General features: G+C 37.2%; 1 protein-coding gene across 1 annotated transcript in view; it reads left to right on the forward strand.

The window, feature by feature from the left end:
- The window catches only part of LOC128656309 (inactive N-acetylated-alpha-linked acidic dipeptidase-like protein 2), a 563404-nt gene that overhangs the window by 87830 nt on the left and 453422 nt on the right, over positions 1-22152 (forward strand). Inside the window, exon 3 of the mRNA XM_053710152.1 lies at positions 11000-11143. Within this exon, the coding sequence (XP_053566127.1) occupies positions 11000-11143 (144 nt within the window). The remainder of the gene's footprint in view (positions 1-10999; positions 11144-22152) is intronic.

Below are 22152 nucleotides of genomic sequence, written 5' to 3' on the forward strand. Positions count from 1 at the left end.
ATTTCTAAAGGTGGATTTTTCAATTCAAATTCAAATTAGCCAATAGAATTAAATATTTTTTCTGATTTGAATTTGAAATGAAAAATCCACCAATAGAATAATATCATTGCCTAAAAAGACATTATGATTTCCTTTCATTCTTTAAACTAGTATCACATTTTCTCTTGATATTTTTGCCACTGTTTCCTACCGCCTAGCTTTTGACCTTCTCATTATTAGAACTTATCTAATTTATTTATTTAGATGCTTGATTTTGGTTATAACTTAAATCTTTACTAAGACTAATGTGAATAATTCTAAATATAAACAGTCTTGTTTATAGTTCAGTCTCGTGCTAAAGCTGTAATACGTGTTTAACAAATTATAATTAATTAACTACACTGAATCAGTGCTAAACTACCTTAAGGGAAGAGAAGTGGGCAGGCTACCCAATCTCTTTCTTTTACTGCACATGTGCAAACAACATTTCCTGCTCAAGTGCTATATACAGTATATGCATTAGTTTGTGATTGGTTATTTATTCCCAGATATGAGGTTAAATTATCATGAAGCTTATAATTTGTGTTAATGGCCCTTTATTTGTCAGTCTATGAGCAGGACCGAGCTGAGCATATATGTAATTTAGTCAGTGGGCTGGGGCCAGTCACCTCAGCCTCGAACAGTCACCAGCATTATTATTTTCACATGATGCAGTGCCAGCTACACCCTGCCTCTTACTGCCTTTCTCTGTTTGTGATCCAACTCAGGGCTGGGGTCCTCCCCGATATTGAATCAAACTTATCCTCCTTATATATCTGGCTCTGGCCCAATGGGCAGAGGCATTACTACATGCAGTCTCAGATGTCAAATGAGAACTGACCCACACATCTAGGGGCCCTTTCTGGCTCTTTAGTCAGTAGTAGCATTCCTACAATGACAAACGTGTGTTACAAATGTCAAAAAGTTTGTAAATCAAATTAGTACATTATACTTTTAGTGTATGGTTAAATAACTAAAGGCCAGGTTACAAGTGGCACACTATTTAACACTTCCGCTCAAGCATTGACTGCACTATAAAAAGTAAAAAGCCGAACTTAGAATATTGCGGGTGCAATAACCTGTTCCCCCATAGAAGTCATTGTAGCAAAAAAAAGTGGGGGGAAAAACTAACAACCTACTTGCGCGCAAACACAATATTCTCAAGTGCACTAAACCGACATGAAAATATGAATATTTCACATTCCAATGTTCTTCACATATGTCCTATCTATTCATAAATACATATTTCTTCATCTTATAATATTTTGGTACATCTATACCTATATCATATACATGATTATATATAGGTATAGAAATATACATATAAATATATATTTATGAATACATAGAACACATTCTGCTATGTGCAAAATTTTGGAATGTGAGATAAACAGTATAACACTTTCTTAAATATGAATATTACATAAATATGATTTTACATGTTTTCATCTTCTTAACTACAAATGGCGCCAACACACTTATATACAGTATGTCTGAATTATTTTTGGTCCCAGTCCAGCCCTGTCTAGGAGAAAATTAATGCCATGAAACAAAATGAGCTGTCAGAGAAAGTATTGTTAAAATTGTATCATCCTTATTATAAGGGCTAAAATAAATAAGACTATTAAGAGACAAATAAATGGATGTTTCTATTTGATAGACTGATGTGTCAAAGTTCTATAAATACAAATGGCAAATAAAAATAAAACTTTCTGCTGCCTAATGTTAAAATACCTACCAAAGTGAGATGCCTTCTTGCTTTTGTAAATTGCTTTAAATGCTTTAATGTGAATTTTATGTATCTTGATATTATACCTTCTGTTTCATCAAACAATATCCTTAGCATAATTGCTTGTAATTCTAATTTTATTGGCATGAGTAAAACAAACAAACACAAGAATAACATTAATGGTCTATTGTTGTCACTTAATTGTAAAATATCTAGAGGGAGATATAATTGGCTATAAATTCTTAAATAAGAGAGTCTGCCTGATACAGCTTTTCTAAGGTTGGACAATTTTTTGTAAGAAACTAGTTTTATATGAGTTTATTTGGACACGCTAAAAGGGTTATAGAAACAATGCTGCTGATTCTATAAAATACAAAGAATATCTAAAGGGACATTGTGCACTAGATTTTTCTTTGCATAAACTTTTTGTAGATGATCCATTTATATAGCCCATCTGGGAGTGTTTTTGTTAAAATGTATAGTTAGGATTATTTTTTAATAACGTTGTGCTAATTTTCCGACTCCTAACCAAGCCCCTCAGTGTCAGATGTATGCACGGGTTTACAAACTCCTGCTGGTTCCTGTTTGTTATCTGTCTTTTCATATGAAGTGAGGGGGGGGGGGTCTGCTTCTTTTGTTTTCCCAGCCCCTTTCATTGGGTGTCCCAGACTTACCTCATCAACAGTGCTAAACTGGGAGCTTCTAAGAAAGTTTCTCAAGGATTTATACTGGATTTTTAGATCAGTATCTGTGAATGTTCTTCTTTATAGTTGTGTCTATTACATGCAGTTATATGAAAATTGTCCCGAATAGTTAAAAAAGTTTGGGATATATATAGGCACCAATACGCACGCCTAAGATCGCCTAACATCGCGGCCACGGACCTGAATACGCTCTCCAGAGTTACCAAAAAAAGATGTCAAAAAGCCGCGCACCAAGTACGGGGCGATGAGCAGCGGACTGTTGTTAACTAACAGTCATCCATCTCGCTGCTCTTCGGCTTTTTCACAGCTTTATTTGGTATACTGTCACTAAGCACCCACACTATACTATACTGTTTACCCCCTATACTGCTGCTCCCGGAGCCCACCGCAACTCTAATAAATGTATTAACCCCTAAACCCCGTCACAGACCCCGCCACAACTAAATAAAATGTTTAACCCCTAAACCGCCACTCCCGGAGCCCACCGCCACCTACATTATACTTATTAACCACTAATCTGCTGCCCCCTACACCGCCGCCACCTACATTATACTTATTAACCCCTAATCTGCCATTCTATTGGCTGATTTTATTGGCTGATTGGAACAGCCAATAGAATGCGAGCTCAATCCTACTGGCTGATTGGATCAGCCAATAGGATTGAATTTAAATCCTATTGGCTGATTGCATCAGCCAATAGGATTTTTTCTACCTTAATTCCTATTGGCTGATAGAATTCAGCCAATCGGAATCTAAGGGACGCCATCTTGGATGACGTCACGTAAAGGTACCTTCATTCAGCAAGAAGACGTCGGCCAAAGAGGATGCTCCGTGTCGGATGTCTTGAAGATGGAACCGCTTCGCACCGGATGGATGAAGATAGAAGATGCCATCTTGATGAAGACTTCTGCCCGTCTGGAGGACCACTTCTGCCGGATTCGTTGAGGACTTCGGCCGGGTTGGGTGAAGACTTCTCCCGGTAAGGTGATCTTCAAGGGGTTAGTGTTAGGTTTTTTTTAAGGGGGTATTGGGTGGGTTTTAGAGTAGGGTTGGTTGTGTGGGTAGTGGGTTTTCTTGTTGGGGGGATTTGTAATTTTGTTTACTGGTAAAAGAGCTGATTACTTTGGGGCAATGCCCCGCAAAAGGCCCTTTTAAGGGCTAATGGTAATTTAGTGAAGGTTAGGGCTTTTTTATTTTGGGGGTGCTTTTTTATTTTGTTAGGGGGATTAGATTAGGTGTTATTAGTTTAAAAATCTTGTAATTTGTTTATTATTTTCTGTAATTTAGTGTTTTTTTTTTTGTACTTTAGATAATTTTATTTAATTGTATTTAATTGTATTTAATGTAGGGAATTAATTATAGTGTAGTGTTAGGTGTTAGTGTAACATAGGTTAGGTTTTATTTTACAGGTATATTTGTATTTATTTTAGCTAGGTAGTTAATAAATAGTTAATAACTATTTAGTAACTATTCTACCTAGTTAAAATAAATACAAACTTGCCTGTAAAATAAAAATAAACCCTAAGCTAGCTGCAATGTAACTATTAGTTATATTGTAGCTAGCTTAGGGTTTATTTTACAGGTAAGTATTTAGTTTTAAATAGGAATAATTTATTTAATGATAGGAATATTTATTTAGATTTATTTAAATTATATTTAAGTTAGGGGGTGTTAGGGTTAAACTTAGGTTTAGGGGTTAATAAATTTAATATAGTGACGGGGGTATAGGGGGTGGCAGATTAGGGGTTAATAAGTATAATGTAGGTGGCGACGGTGTAGGGGAGGGCAGATTAGGGATTAATAACTTTATGTAGGTGGTGGCAGTGTCGGGGCAGCAGATTAGGGGTTAATAAGTATAATGTAAGTGGCGGCGGTGTAGGGGGTGGCAGATTACGGGTGTTTAGACTCGGGGTACATGTTATGGTGTTAGGTGTAAACATTACCATAGGAATCAATGGTATATCGGGCAGCAGTGAACATGAGCTTTCGCTGCTTTCAGACTCCCATTGATTCCTATGGTATCCGCCGCCTCCAGTGTGGAGGATTGAAAACCAGGTACGCTGTGCCGGAATAGTGGCGAGCATACCTGTTAGGAATTTGTTAACTTGCAAAAGTAGTCAGATAGTGCCAAATTTGCATTCGGAACATCTGTAATGAAGTAAGCATCGATCTGTGTCGGACTTTGCCCGGCAGATCATATGTTACGTCACAAAATTCTACTTTTGCCGGTCTGTAGGGTTTTATAACTAAGGGGAATCAGGCTTGCCACAAATACGCTGCAGAATTCCAGCGTATTTGCGGTTGACGGCTTGATAAGTAGATGCCATAGTTTGATATATAGTTAGATTCCTAGTGTATAGCAGTGCTGTCATGTGGTATTCCTATAGTGGAAAACCCTGACATAAATTACAAATGTGCAATTTTTGATGCATGACAGTTATTTGATAATTATCTATATACTGTATGTATTTTCATCTAAAGGTACATTTTACTCAAACTTGTAGTTCTCATAAAAAAATATGCATAGTTAAGAAAGCTTTGCAATACATATTCATTATTTATTTTGCCTGTTTTTACAGTAATTTAACTGTGAAAATTGAAGAGTTTCTACTTATCTCAGAGAAGCTGGGGTGATTCTATTAAATGAAGAGCCCTTATACACCTACATGCTGCACAGTGAAAGGCTGATATGTGAAATAATTTGTTTAAATCAAGAGACTTTCAATTGGTGTGTCATTGACCTGTAAATAATGCAAATGTTTCTAATAACATGACAGTTTTAAATGGTATTAAAACATGTAGACCTAGATTGCAAGTGGAAAAGTACATGCAAAAAATAAAAATAAAAAAAATACAGTGGTGCTGAAAACTTCCTGTCACATCCACTCTCCCAGCATGTTTATTTGTTGCAAAGAGCTATATTATTTTCTATGAACGGCAGCTAATCACTTGCTGGGACTACCAGGTTCAGCTTCTCTTTTTAGAGAAATGAGTGATGTTTCTTAATGCAAGGAGGGTTGGTATGATATTTCTCTCCATGCTGCACATTTTAGAGGCTTGGGGGTAGATTTATGAAGAGGCAAGCGGACATGATTCATGCTTGAACCTCACTAAATGCAGACAGCATACGCATTCTGGTGAAATGCTTGTGCAATGCCGCCCTGCTCACTCGTGGCCAATGGGCCGCTAGCAGGGGCTGTCAATCATCCCGATCGTATTGGATCTGGATGATTTCAGTCCGCCATCTTAAAGGTGGTGGAGAAGTTAAGGAGCAGTGGTCTTATGACCACTGCTTCTTAACTTCCATTTCAGGCGGACCTGAAACAATGGGACTTTAATGCAACTCTTAGTGTCCAATAAAAAAAAAAAACAGATCCTCTTTTAAAGGGACATGAATCCCATTTTTTGTCATGATTCAGATAGAGCAGGCAATTTTAAAGAACTTTCTAATGTACTTCTTTTATCTAATTTGTTTTGTTCTCATGGCATGCTAAGGAGCTGCTGATCGGTGGTTGCACATATATGCTTTATGTTATTGGCTCGTGAAATGCTTGTGCAATAATAAATGCGAACAGTGCATGCTGTCTTCCTGCAGTGATGTCTGGCGGACATGATTTACTATTGCAAAAGTGTAGCCTATTGAGGCATGCATAATATAAGTACATATGGATTTAATAAAGCTCAGAATAAAACAGCAATACCAGAATAAGTGGTCATTACCTTATGTTGGAGAATAGCAGGTTCTAGAGTAATTTGAGTATGCTGTTCTTCACAGAAAGGATGGTTGATTCATGGAATAGACTTTTAATAGAGGTGTTAAGAACAGATACACATATGGGAATTCTAGAATGCTTGGTATATACATAAGGTTATTTTTTTTTTTTTTTTTTAACTTTCAGAAAGAAACGTGGGCTGACTAGATCATAATTCTGGGTCTTATCTGTCCTAAAAATCTATAACATTTCTATGATTTATAATACTAAAACTTATATTGGAAGATTAATGAAATTTTTCGTATTTCTTTTCTTTAAATTACACTTTTGATATTTAGCAGTCAAACAAATGTAAAGCATATTTAAAAAATTATAGAAAGACAATTAAATGACTTCTATATCTTCTTGATGAATAAATCATTTGAAGTTGTTACATACATACAATATTTATCATGGTACTTGATTAACCCTTAATAAAAACAATGTATAATATAAATATAGTATATTTAATGGGGGGGATCAGTATTTTTGTTCAAAATTATAGCTTTGCACCTGTTTATTTTCATCCCAGTAGACACTTTTCAAATGTCCTCTCATTGGAAGCCATAAAAAAAAAGACTAGGTGCCAACCATGAAAATAATTGTATTCAAAATTGCCATTTTTAAAAATACATTGAAAAGTTTAACAAAAAAAATATGCAAAGGCAAAATAAAATAATATAAAAATGGTGTTATGTCTCTTTTGATGAAAATATGCTTCTATATAGTGATGATATGTATGTATGTAAAAATAACTTTAGCATAGTCTATTAAAACATAAAAGGTCAAGGAATGCTTTGTTTTACAAACATAACAAATATAATTGCTCTTTTAGTATGAAGGGTGGTTGGAAATACAGGTAATATGCTACAACAATCCACATGCTATTTTATTTTAAAGTGATTTATAATTAACATTGCTTTTAAGAAAATTATAGTTATAATGGAATGTTATTTGCTTAAAATGGTCAAGAACTAGGCAATATTTTTATGTTAAAGGACCAGTCCACAGTAGATTTGCATAATCTATAAATGCATGATAAGAAGACAATGCAATAGCACTTAGTATGAACTTCAAATGAGTACTAGATTTTATTAAATAAATTGCAAAGCTATTTTTATTTCAACTCCCCCTGTATCATGTGACAGCCATCAGTCAATCACAAATGCATATACGTATATGCTGTGAATTCTTGCACATGCTCAGTAGTGGTTGGTGACTCAAAATGTCTAAATATAAAAAGACTTTGCACATTTTGTTAATGGAAGTAAATTTGAAAGTTGTTTAAAATGTCATGCTGTATCATGAAGTTTAATTTTGACTTGAGTGTCCCTTTAAGAAGTAGCTTTATCTATGCAGAGTGCACAAACTGGTCCAACTAATACTTTAGCAACACAATATCCCTGGACATTGTAATCTTAGTGGAAAAAAAAAGTTATAATTTTAAAATTTAAATTGAGTACTTCTAAATGTTTAAAGCACTAGAACCTTTTAATAGTTATTCTAGTTGACCTTTCTGTATAAACAACTTAACAAATTCTTTACAATGGCATTGCTCAATCAGACACACTTTTCCTGTATTTTACTAAACAATTCAATTTAATTAATGCATCTTTTTCTAATAAATTACTTTTGGGCAATCACACTTATAGGCCAAACTTTGCTGAGCTTCCTGTTTCTAATGTATTACTAAATATACCCAGTATTCTTTCTTTTTAAAGTAAGGAAACATAGGGCAACATTACAAATGGAGCGCTAATTTACCACTCACCCGCAAACGGGCGAATTTGCCCGTTTGCTGATGCGTGATAAATAATCAGCCATTACAAGTGGCTGATTAATTGGCGTTTATAAAATTAACCAGAGATCAGATCTCTAGTTAATTTTATAATTGTGCCCCAAATGCCCTCAAAATACAGTGGTGTGAATTTTATTAAAAAATAAAAATATTAGGATTTTTATATTTTAATAAAATAACTGCACCAGGCAGTTTTTGAAGGCTAAAGTTGGCGGGTATGGGGTCTTGGAAAAAAAAACCTTTACATTGTGGTCTATGGGAACTGCGTGTTCCCAGTAAATATATATGTATATGCTTCTATACATGTATATGTATATAAGCATATACTTATATATTTAAAATTTGCTGCCATCGCTGCGTGACTTACCCCCTTCGCTTTGGTTCTGTGCCGTGTATGACGGGATCAAAATGAGACTCCCATTGGAGCCTATGGAAGCACGCTCTCATGAGTAATTGCTGTCAACTTGTAATACCAGCGCTGATATTATTCAGTGGAGCGCAAATATCAATTTCACGAAAGCGATATTTAGTGCTCTACTTGTAATCTGGTGCATAATTGGATGAAAAGTACACTACAAAGAACATGTTGGAGGTGAAGGGAAATAACATCATTGGGTGTAGACAGTGCTGTGCTTCATTAAACAATATACTGAACAAATGTATTAAGCTAAAACAAAAACTTTGTGCCAGATTCAATGGCATCACTAAATAGCATAATAAAACATGACACACAGTTGGTTAATATTGGCATTGCTACCAGAAAAATATGTCAGAAGGCATCATCTCTGTCTAGCAGGGTAAAAAAGAACACTGGATTCTGTTCATCATAGAAAGAGAATGCACATGGTAAAAGACAAACAAAATAGAAATATCAGGGCTTTATCATTTATATCATTGTTTGAATTACTTGTTTGTTGATTGTTTCATTTTTTATAGTGTTTATTAATGCTAGCAGGTGACTTGTGCAATTAACCTTGAGATATGTGTGTATGTCTCGCTAAGGCCCTGATGATCGAAAGTGCCACAATGCTGCAATATATTTAAAAGGACTTTCCCGTGGTAATGAGTAAGCCAGAAAAATATTCCAAGCTGGTGACACCATTGTTTAAAGGCAACAATGTCATATGGTATTTTACTATACATCGCAATGGGTGGTGATGCTGGCAAGATATTCAAACCAGCATCGCCACCAACATTGGCAATGAAAAGTAAAGGATCACTTATAAATATATCACCAAGCCTAATACATTTACTTATTTACCCCCAAACTGACATAAAACCACCGCAATCACCCCCTACTCCCCCAATACCACACCACAATCACCCCTACACTACTTAACCCTTATACTGCCAATACCTCACCACAATCACCCATACACTATTTAACCCCTACACCCCCAATACCCCAGCAGAATAAACTCTCCTGTACCACACATAGGCCTCTATTTAAGAAAGGTCTTGCGGACCTGATCCGACACTGCGCCGCAAGACCTCGTTGAATATGGAGAGCAATACACTCTCCGTATTGAGCATTGCACCAGCAGCCACCAGCAGGGGGGTGTCAATCAACCTGATCGTACTCAATCGTGTTGATTTCTGGCGATTCTTGTCCGCCTGCTCAGAGCAGGCGGACAGGGTTATGGAGCAGCGGTCTTTAGACCGCAGTTCCATAACTTGTGTTTCTGGCGAGTCTGAAAACTCGCCAGGAACACGGGCCCACAAGCTCTTTACAGAGCTTGTTAAATGTGCCCCATTGGCTAAATAATCAAATAATTTTAGCAGATAATTGAAAAAAGCTTTCTGAATTCTTGGTAGATAATTATTTAAGTAAGAGCAGTTTTTTTTTTAAGTAGATGACCAAAGGCATTGATATAGGCTAATTTTGATATATTTCATGCCCCAATTTTGCCACCAAATCAGATCATATTAAAAATTAAAAAGAGAAAAAAAAAGGGTGCATCCCCAAATAGTACATTTATTTACATGTATCACTAATGAAACAATTGCCCTTACAGGATATACAAATAAAACATTCTCATCTTAGTACCGTCCCCCTCAACGTCCCTCTCCCCTAGTCCATATTGTAGGGCAACCACCTCCAATTTACCCTTTTTCTTTAGTACAGCATCCCATCCCTCCTTCTCCATTAAAATAATTTTCTGTGGCATTGGGTTCCAAATCTACCTATGTCTCTGGTCTGCCCACTAGCCTGCCACCTTCCCCCACACCTCCCGCTGGCACCAACATATGATCACTAGAGACAATGACACAGACACTGTCTGTAACTGATTGTGCTATGTTACAATATGAAGGCAGATGCTGGAAGCCCACAAGCAGAACATTAACAACCAGGACTGCTAAGCATTCCATCATCTTGTTGGACGTAGATCTAGGTTATGTAGTATGATGGGCTATGTACCACATGACATAGATCTAGGTCAAAATGGATTAGTGGTTAAATTAAGTTTGTAATTATACATAAGCTAAACTTTGTTATTCAGCATTCATTATAGAAACAAATGCTGAATATGGCTGCAAGCAGTGACATTTGCCTACTTTAGGAGCTGGATTTATTTGTAGTACAACACATAAATATCTGTGCAAATCCAGATGTTTGAGTGTTTTATGTAAGATGATATTTTCCCCAGTTGTCTTTCACTTTTGTATTCAGAATACATTTTTTTTAACAATTTAGCTTATCTATTTTAACTGTTAATTATGGAGCTGTAAATATTGCATACATATTATTGTAAGATAAAAAAATGTTTTTGTATTTAAATGTGAACATGCATTAAATATTGAATTTTGAAAATTAATTTAATCTACATAGTGACATTAAAATGGAATAACTTCATGAACTGTTGTGATTGATTAGGTTAACACTATTTTTGAAACCTATTCTTATATTTTAACAAAGAAGACTATAATAACAGTCAACAACCATACAATTGAAAGCAGTCACCTTTGAGGAAATACAATTGTTCTCATTGTTTTTCAGATGCAAAGAATTTGTACCGAGGGTAAAACATGCCACAAATCCAATGTCAGCTCTGTTCATATGCAAAGGGATGCTGATTTCTTCATCAACTATCTTGGGATTGCAGCTGCGCAGTTTGTTTTTGATGACTTCAAATCATCTGAGGTATTTGCTGCTTATTACATACCTCTTAGATTAATACATTAAAAGACTTTATTGTGGTATATTTTTTCAATAACAAAAATTGAATTATAATTGTAATTTCTTATTATTTATTTTTATTATACATAAGGGTACATGTTGAGTTCCTAAATCATTCTCTGTTTTGATTGTCAGAATATATTCATATCAGAGATTATTTTAAAGGTTAACTTGCCATCATAGCAATTAACACAATGCAAAAAGATACAATGCATTATTTAGAAACCCAGAGGCCTAGAACGCAAGTGGAGAGGGACTAATAATCGGTTGTACATAATTTCCCACTTACCTTTGTGCATTCAATAACACACAGGGCAAGATTACTAGTGGCACACTAAATATTTTTTTTCACGTATTACAAGTAAAAAGTTAGCATTCTTGTGAAAACCTTTGCGCCCTAATTTCTGGAATTTGGATATCAGGACCATGCTAACTTATTCTCCCCATAGACTTCTATGGGATGCACTTTTAAAAAAAACTCTCTTGCACGCTAGCCCGGCACTGCATTAGACCAACTTCACTAAGCACAAAGATAGGTAGGAATACTTTAAATTCCTATGTACTTAACATAGAAAAAAATGTAGAAGAAAATGTTCTTTTCTTCTACAAGATACGACGAGTCCACGGATTCATCCTTTACTTGTGGGATATTATCCTCCTGCTAACAGGAAGTGGCAAAGAGCACCACAGCAGAGCTGTCTATATAGCTCCTCCCTTGACTCCACCCCACAGTCATTCTCTTTGCCTATACTAAGTAATAGGAAGGGTAAAGTGAAAGAGGTGATAAAATGTTAGTTTTTATTTTCTTCAAGCAAGACTTTTTTATTTTAAATGGTACCGGTGAGTGCTATTTTTTCCCAGGCAGCAGATGGATGAAGATTTCTGCCTGGAGACTGATGATCTTAGCAGTTGTTACTAAGATCCAGAGTAGTTCCCACAGAATGGCTGAGGAGTACTTAAGAAACTTCAGTGTGAGGAACGTTTTTCATGCTACAATCATTGAGGTATGTTCACTCATTTTTTTCTGAAGAGACTGTGTTATTTCAGAATTGGCTGACAGTATCCCCATGAGGGAAGGGGTAAGCAGTAATCTTAATGTGAAAGAGAAGGGTATTACTGGACCTGTATGTTGGGCTGTAAAAAATGGTGGACACTGATCACATAATGTTTGTGGGCAAACGATTCTATGTTTGGAGGTAAATTAACGTTTTTTGTGACAAACGTTTTTATTTATAATGGCAATGGAGGGTGCACATGGCTTCTGTTGGACCTGGGTATATATGAACCCACATGGCTAGGTTTTTAGACCGCTTTGTAGCGGTTCTTTGGCAAGGCTGTGAGACATCGAGGTAGATGGGCGGGGCCTATTTTCGTGCCTCAGTTTCGCAGTTGTATTCCCCATGCAAGCAGCAAGCTCCAGCTCCGGTGGGCCTCTCAGGAAAGTTTGGGCCTAATTGAAGGGTTAAACTGATTTTGCAGACCCCTGAGGGCAGGTAGGCACCACAGCAGGGCTGTGGCGAGGTGCAGGTTTTTTTTGGTTAATCATAACGTTTTTTTTTTTATAACGTTTTTCTGCATAAAGGTTAAAGGGACACTGTACCCAAAAATTTTCTTTCGTGATTCAGATTGAGCATGAAATTTTAAGCAACTTTCTAATTTACTCCTATTATCAAATTTTCTTCATTCTCTTGGTATCTTTATTTGAAATGCAGGAATGTAAGTTTAGATGCCGGCCCATTTTTGGTGAACAACCTGGGTTGTCCTTGCTGATTGGTGGATAAATTCATCCACCAATAAAAAAGTGCTGTCCAGAGTACTGAAACCAAAAAAAAGCTTAGATGCATTCTTTTTCAAATAATGATAGCAAGAGAACTAAGAAAAATTAATAATAGGAGTAAATTAGAAAGTTGATTAAAATTGCATGCTCTTTCTGAATTACAAAAGAAAAAAATTGGGTTCAGTGTCCCTTTAAGTATTCCTTTTCTTGTGGTGCAATCTTAGCTGGCAAGTTAGGATACATATATAATAAAATTGAGATAATTTTTTCATTTTAAAGCAGTTTTGGAAAAATTGTATGCTTTTTTTCTCTTAAAGGCGCAGTACTGTTTTTTCAGATTGTTAATTTTTTCACTAAATAAAGTGTTTTTAAGCCTGTTTGTGGTCATTACTAGCCTGTGTTAACATGTCTGACATTGAGGAAAGCCAATGTTCCATGTGTTTAGAAGCCATTGTGGAACCTCTACTTCAAATGTGTCCCTCATGTACTGAAAGGGCCTTACATTGCAAAGAACATATTTTAGCTGATAAAAGTATGTCTCAGGATGATTCTCAGTCAGAAGAGAATCAGGTTATGCCATCTGCTTCTCCCCAAGTGTCACAACCTTTAACGCCCGCCCAAGCGATGCCAAGTACTTCTAGTGTGTCATGGCTGCAGTTATGTCTACTACCCTTACAGAGGTATTATCTAAACTGCCAGGTTTACAGGGTAAGCGATGCAGGTCAGATATTAGAGTAAATGCTGAGCCCTCTGATGAGTTATTGGCCATCTCCTATGTACCCTCACAGTGTTCTGATTTGGGGGTGGGGGAATTATTGTCTGAGGGAGAGCTTTCTGATTCAGGAAAGATGTTTCCTCAAACAGACCCAGATGTGACGGCCTTTAAGTTGAAGCTTGAACACCTCCACTTGTTACTCAGGGAGGTCTTAGCGACTCTGAATGATTGTGACCCTATTGTCATTCCACCAGAGAAACTGTGCAAAATGGATAAATATCTAGAGGTCCCTACTTACACTAATGTTATTCCAGTCCCTAGAAGAATTTCGGACATTGTTACTAAGGAATGGGATAGACCAGGCATTCCGTTCTCTCCCCCTCATACTTTTAAGAAAATGCTTCCCATATCTGACACCCATTCAGGATTCGTGGCAGATGGTACCTAAGGTGGAGGGAGCTATTTCTACCCTGGCTAAGCGTACAACTATACCTATTGAAGACAGTTGTGCTTTCAAAGATCCTATGGATAAAAAATTAGAGGGGCTTCTAAAGAAATTGTTTATTCATCAGGGTTTTCTTCTACAACCTATAGCGTGCATTGTTCCAGTAACTACTGCAGCAGCTTTTTGGTTTGAGGCTCTAGAGGAGTCTCTTAAGGTTGAGACCCCATTAGATGATATTTTGGATAGAATTAAGGCTCTCAAGCTAGCTAATTCTTTTTTACAGATGCCGCTTTTCAAATGGCTAAATTAGCGGCAAAGAATGCAGACTTTGCCATTTTAGCGCATAGAGCATTATGGCTTAAGTCTTGGTCTGCTGATGTGTCATCTAAATCCAAGCTTTTAGCTATTCCCTTTAAGGGTAAGACCCTATTTGGGCCTGAACTAAAGGAGATCATATTCCCTTTAAGGGTAAGACCCTATTTGGGCCTGAACTAAAGGAGATCATTTCTGACATCACTGGAGGTAAAGGTCATGCCCTTCCTCAGGACAAGATGGTTAAAATGAGGACCAAACAGAATAATTTTTGTTCCTTTCGAAACTTTAAAGGTGGTCCCTCTACTTCCTCATTCGCCTCCAAGCAGAAGGGGAACTTTGCTCAATCCAAGTCAGTCTGGAGACCTAACCAGACCTGGAATAAAGGTAAACAGGCCAAGAAGCCCGCTGCTGCTACGAAGACAGCATGAAGGGGCAGCCCCCGATCCGGGACTGGATATAGTAGAGGGCAGACTTTCTCTCTTCACTCAGGCTTGGGCAAGAGACGTTCAGGATTCCTGGGCATTAGAAATTGTGACCCAGGCGTATTGTCTAGAATTCAAGGATTCTCTCCCAAGAGGGAGATTTAATCTTTCACAGGACCTATATACCATGGGTGTAATCTGCCCAGTTCCAAAATTAGAACAAGGGTAGGGGTTTTACTCCAATCTGTTCGTGGTTCTGAAAAAAGAAGGAACCTTCAGACCGATTTTAGATCTCAAAAGTGTGAACAAATTTCTCAGAGTCCCATTGTTCAAGATGAAGACCATACGAACAATTTTACCAATGATCCAGGAGGGTCAATATATGACCACCGTGGATTTGAAGGATGCGTATCTTCACATTCCTATCCACAAAGATCATCACCAGTTCCTCAGGTTCGCCTTCCTGGACAAACATTACCAGTTTGTGGCCCTTCCTTTCTGGTTGGCCACAGCTCCCAGAATTTTCACAAAGGTGCTAGGGTACCTTCTGGTGGTTCTAAGGCCATTGGGCATAGCAGTGGTGCCCTATCTGGATGATATTTTGATTCAGGCATCAACTTACCATCTAGCCAAATCTCACACGGACATCATGTTGGCTTTTCTAAGAACTCACGGGTGGAAAGTGAACATAAAAATTAGTTCACTAGTTCCTCTGACAAGAGTTCCATTCCTAGGAACTCTGATAGACTCGGTAGACATGAAAATATTTCTGACGGAGGTCAGAAAATCAAAGATCTTAACTACTTGCTGAGCACTTCATTCCATTCCTCGGCCATCAGTGGCGCAGTGTATGGAGGTCATTGGGTTAATGGTAGCGGCAATGGACATAGTTCCGTTTGCCCGCAGACCTTTGCAGCTGTGCATGCTCAGACAGTGGAATGGGGATTATATGGATTTATCTCCGTGGATAAATCTGGATCTACAGACCAGAGACTCTCTTCATTGGTGGTTGTCACAGGATCATCTGTCCCAGGGAATGTGCTTCCGCAGGCCAGCATGGGTCATAGTGATGACAGACACCAACCTCTTGGGCTGGGGTGCAGTCTGGAATTCCCTGAAGGCTCAGGGTGTGTGGACTCAGGAGGAGTCCCTACTACCAATAAATATTCTGAAACTGAGAGCGATATTCAAAGCGCTTCAAGCGTGGCCTCAGCTGGCTTCGGCCAAATTCATAAGATTCCAGTTGGACAATATCACGACTGTAGCATAAATCAATCATCAAGGGGGAACAAAGAGTTCTCTAGCGTTGATAGAGGTTTCCAAAATAATTCAATGGGCAGAGACTCACTCTTGCCATCTATCAGCAAATATATATCCCAGGAGTGGATAACTGGGAAGCGGATTTTCTAAGTCGTCAGACTTTTCATCCGGGGGAGTGGGAGCTCCATCTAGAGGTGTTTGCAAAATTGATTCATCAATGGGGCACACTGGAATTGGATCTGATGGCATCTCGTCAGAATGCCAAGCTTCCTTGTTATGGGTCCAGATCAAGGGATCCTCAAACAGTACTGATAGATGCTCTAGCAGTACCTTGGTCATTCAACCTGACTTATGTGTTTCCTCCTTTTCCTCTCCTACCTTGTCTGATTGCCAGAATCAAACAGGAAAGGGCTTCGGTAATCTTGATAGCGCCTGCATGGCCACGCAGGACTTGGTATGCAGATCTGGTGGAAATGTCATCTCTGCCACCGTGGAAACTGCCACTGAGACAGGACCTTCTCATTCAGGGTCCGTTCCAACATCCAAATCAAATTTCTCTGCAACTGACTGCCTGGAGATTGAACACTTGATTTTATCTAAGCGGAGATTCTCTGAGTCGGTCATTGATACCTTGATTCAGGCTCAAAAGCCTGTCACTAGGAAAATTTACCATAAGATAAGATATGGCATAAATATCTTTATTGGTGCTAATCCAAAGGCTACTCATGGAGTAAGATCAGGATTCCTAGGATTTTGCCCTTTCTCCAAGAAGGATTGGAGAAGGGGTTATCAGCTAGTTCCTTAAAGGGACAGATTTCAGCTTTGTCAATCTTACTACACAAGCGTCTGGCAGATGTCCCAGACGTTCAGTCGTTTTGTCAGGCTTTAGTTAGAATCAAGCCTGTGTTTAAATCTGTTGCTCCGCCATGGAGTTTGAATTTAGTTCTAAATGTTCTTCAAGGGGTTCCGTTTGAACCCATGCATTCCATAGATATTAAACTTCTATCTTGGAAAGTTCTTTTTTTAGTAGACATGTGTGATTCGGTTCGGTTCGATTCAGAAATTCAGAAAATTCTGCAAATTCGGCGATTCGGATCGAACCGAATTTCCGAATTAAAATGTTGCCGAAATTTCCGAATCGAACCGAATCGAATCGATTCTTAAATTTGGATGGCCATTGGGATTACACTAGTATTATACAGTATGTTAGGTTAACACCTAATATACAGTATAATACTAGTCTAATCCCACCTAACACTTACCGAATTGCCGAATTTCCGAACCGAATCGAACCGAATCCAGCCGAATTTCTTCGAATCCGAATGAATCCGAAATGAATCGATTCAAAATTTTCTGAATTCGAATCGATCTGAACCGAACTTCGAAAAATTCCGAATCGATCCGAGCCGAATTTTTTCGCCATGCACATGTCTAGTTTTAGTTGCTATCTCTTCTGCTCGAAGAGTTTCGCCTTATCTGAGATTCCATTCTGATAAGGTGGTTTTGCGCACTAAACCTGGATTCCTTCCTAAGGTTGTTTCAAATAAGAATATTAATCAGGAAATTGTTGTTCCTTCTCTATGTCCTAGTCCTTCTTCTAAGAAGGAGCGTCTGTTACATAACTTGGACGTGGTTTGTGCCTTGAAGTTTTACTTACAAGCGACCAAGGATTTCCGTCAAACATCTTCTCTATTTGTTGTCTATTCTCGAAAGCGTAAGGGTCAAAAAGCTACGGCTACCTCTCTTTCTTTTTGGCTGAAAAGCATCATCCATTTGGCATACGAGACTGCTGGACAGCAGCCTCCTGAAAAAAATTACAGCTCATTCTACTAGAGCGGTGGCTTCCACATGGGCTTTTAAAAATGATGCTTCTGTTGAACAGATTTGTAAGGCTGAGACTTGGTCTTCCCTTCATACCTTTTCCAAATTTTACAAATTTGATACCTTTGCTTCTTCTGAGGCTATTTTTGGGAGAAAAGTTCTTCAAGCAGTGGTGCCTTCTGTTTAGGTATCTGTCTTGTCCCTCTTGTTCATCCGTGTCCTGTAGCTTTGGTATTGTATCCCACAAGTAAAGGATGAATCCGTGGACTCGTCGTATCTTGTAGAAGAAAAGGAAATTTATGCTTACCTGATAAATTGATTTCTTCTAAGATATGATGAGTCCACGGCCCTCCCTGTCAATTTAAGACAGATTATATTTTTTTGTTTAAAACTTCAGTCACCTCTGCACCTTTTAGTTTCTCCTTTTTCCTCCTATACCTTCGGTCGAATGACTGGGGGGTAGAGTCAAGGGAGGAGCTATATAGACAGCTCTGCTGTGGTGCTCTTTGCCACTTCCTGTTAGCAGGAGGATAATATTTCACAAGTAAAGGATGAATCCGTGGACTCGTCATATCTTAGAAGAAATCAATTTATCAGGTAAGCATAAATTTCCTTTTTATTTTAAAATATTTATTTCTAAATAATATCAATATGTTTATGAATAAAAATGATATTGCATCTTTCAAGGTATTTGCTTATTAAGGGCTGAAAAGTGAATATATATGTGTGTGTGTGTGTGTATATATATATATATATATATATATATATATATATATATATATATATATATATATATATATATATATATATATATATATATATTGTTTAGACAGACCAGCACTCCTGATGCCTGGGGTGCAACAAAGTGAACAGTATATAGTCAGAAATTAAGTGCACTCACCGGGTCTTGTTTCAGTTATTTAATGCACAAGCGTGAACGTTATCCCCTTCTTTAGACATACATAAAAAACAAATAGACAAACTTACCCCAAACACCAGGCACCATTTAAAATCATTAACCGCCGTGTCCTATGCGTAGGGGCGCCACGCACTTGTGACGTCATCATCCCGGGCAACGCAAGATTACGGCTGTGAAGACATAAGTGAATACCTAATAATACAACACATTGCGTTGGATCAGAAACTGTTATATACATCCTGCAGTAATGTCTAGCATCAACATCCCATGTAAAATGCTTAATATAACTTATGCTTGCAATCTCGCAAATGAATGGTGTATCAAATATAGCTCACTCATCGGTTACTATAGCAACCACAATAACAACTCAGAAATTGTCAATAAAGACAGAGGCTAAACATCTTCTCACATATTTTGACAGCTGTCAAGCCATAGCCACAGGCTTCAAAAGTACATAGTATTGTGAGGATGAAACGCCCATGTTGCTATGGTAAGCGGATGTTAAAGGTGCCAATCTAATATAAGGCAATCTGAGGTTAAGTACAAGAGAAAACTGTATAATACAATGTTATTTACAAGCAGCTAGGGGGTCAGGTAAAGCTAGTACATACTATAATGAGTATGCTATACACACTACAAATTTAGCAAGAATTGTGCTATACCCTAACTACCTAACATAAATCTCCAATACTATCTACATAGGACTATACATAAACAATACAGTATGCAAGGACAGGTGGGGGCTCAAACCTCGCTACATGTAACCAAGCTAACTGCTACAATAGATATATGTTAGGGTCATCTTTGAAAGAAAAGGGAAATTAGTACTGTCAAAGACAAACTTGCCAATTCAAATGGGTGTTAGGCCCCTTTGGAATCAGAGTGCCCAAAATGAATGTCCAACAATCCTCTCTTTTTAGCAGCAGCCTGTATCTATCACCATCCCAAGGAGGTGGGGGGACATGATCGAATATAGTATATTTTAGATCTTTAACCGTGTGGTTCGCCTCTAAGAAATGACGAGCCATAGGTTGGTCAGAGGAACCCTTCTTTAATGCAGTCCAGATTGCCTACCTGTGGTTGGCCATGCAAGTTCGTAAGTCATCAGACGTGTTTCCTACATAAAACAGTCCACAAATGCAATGTAGGAGGTACACAATGTGGGTTGTGGTAGAATTTTCGTCGCTTATATGGAGGAGTAAAATACTGTCCTGTGATTAGACCGCTGCATATTTTAAAAATAGGTATTAACTTTTAACACTTGCTGTTGTTCATTATGGACAGGGATATGACTGTCTTCATGTGTTTGTTTACTTTTAAGACCTATCATCCTCTGCTATTACACAACACAAACAAAAAAAGAATTATGCCAACTTGAACAACATTGGAGGAAACCTAAAATGAACAGACAAACATCAATGGATATGTCCCTCTAAGAAACATTTATCTTGAGTAGAAATATCATGCATGCAAAAAAAAGTTCAGCCAAGCTCTTTCACTGTTCCACCAATGAGTATCATTGCCCCATCAGACAAACAAAGAGTTTGACCACTATTTCTTAAAAAAGTTGTCCTTTAGCTGCCCTAGTGTTCCTAAGGTAATATATGCAAAGATGAAACATCTGCTAGCTATTCTTCATTTTATGCAGCCCCAACTTGCCAAATTCAATGATGTGTTATTAGAGATATTTCCAGAGCCAGAAGAAGACCCTAATGTAGGGGTGCTTTAAAAATAGAGCCATATTGCATTGCAACCTACAGCCATATTTAAAAGATTCTTCTTATAGGCAAACTTTTAGGAAAAAAAGCATGACAAGTCTACAGTGCAAGTGAGGCCATGTTTTAATAACAAATATGCTTAGTGTGCAATCCTCTGATTTCATCTGATAATTGGCATCTGGTAAATAATTGATAATACCATATGGATATGAAATTGATTGAGTTGGAAAGGGTGAGCTCTGAATGGTGCTAACAGGATTTGAACCTTCACTGCAAGGATTTGAACATGTATTAAATAGCTGATCAATAAATCATTTGAGCAGTTGCGCCACCTCTTGCTAAGGTTTATACAATCATAAAAAGGTATTTTAAAATGTTTTTTTTTATATAGATATGCTTCATTGCAACTTCTAAAAACACATTTCATGCTTCTGTACAATTTGTCATTGTAAATTGTTATTTCCATACCATAAGCATCATTAAATTTAGACTTTATGGTAGGATGAGAAAAATGTAACAGGAAAAACATTGTTGACATAGAATAGCACTATCTTGAACATCATTTCATAAGGACCAAATTCATCCTAACATATTTTTCATGTTTAGATGTACTACAAATAGATATTGTATCTCATGGATTTCGTAAGCTATTTGAGAACATTTTTTTTCCAAAAAAACAGCTTATCATTGGTTTCCTAATTCCTTATAATCCCTTATTTTTTCTTTTGGTGTATACGTTTACTTAATTTACAGGAATGGAAGTTTTTCACACAGTGTTTGCTGGCATCTGTATTGCTAATTTTCCAATAATTGAGTTTTGCAAATGCTAAGCCAGGTAAGAATTTGCCAAATGCTGGAACCATTCTTCCTTCTAAAATATTGTTCTGTTAATTGAAATGTCTATGCCTGCAAGTGCGTTGTTAATAACAAGACTTTTAATCTTTAAACACTGATGCACCTGTTTGGATTTTTAAGTCAAATTAAATAAAAAAGCTAAAGTTACTACTTTAAAGGAGATGCTAAAGCAGATGTTCTCTGATTAAGAGTGCCATGTGTAAGGCAAGTTTTGGTCTAATGCACCATTTTTTCTTACACTTAACATCTGTTAGACAGTTTGTACACCTGATCGTTCTATTTAGCACATAGTATATAAATGATGCTAAGCATTATCTTTGTGACAAAAGCCTGTTAAATATTATTACCCAGACATTTGTTTTAGTCCGAAATTCCTTATATTGGCAAATCTGTTTTAATTAAAAGGGAAACTGACCTAAAAATATTCAACAGTAATCTGTACGTAGGAGCATCTTTTGAACATGTTTGTGATATATTTATTTATTTTGTATTTTTTTATTGATGGTCAAATAAGTACAGAACATCATAAAGTATAACAAGAACAGTAACAAATATGTCATAGACCATGTAATAAAAGTCTTTGGAGCGGAACTATGACTGTCCATTAATACATCATTCATATTCAAGTGTTTATTGTAATATCAGTAAAGTCAATACAACAGGAAACCTAAGAATAAGGTATATTAGATTGATCCACTTGAAGTAGGTTTTAACCATCACTTAAAT

This window comes from Bombina bombina, chromosome 4 (genome assembly GCF_027579735.1).
Source record: "Bombina bombina isolate aBomBom1 chromosome 4, aBomBom1.pri, whole genome shotgun sequence".
In the NCBI taxonomy this organism is placed as follows: Eukaryota; Metazoa; Chordata; class Amphibia; order Anura; family Bombinatoridae; genus Bombina; species Bombina bombina.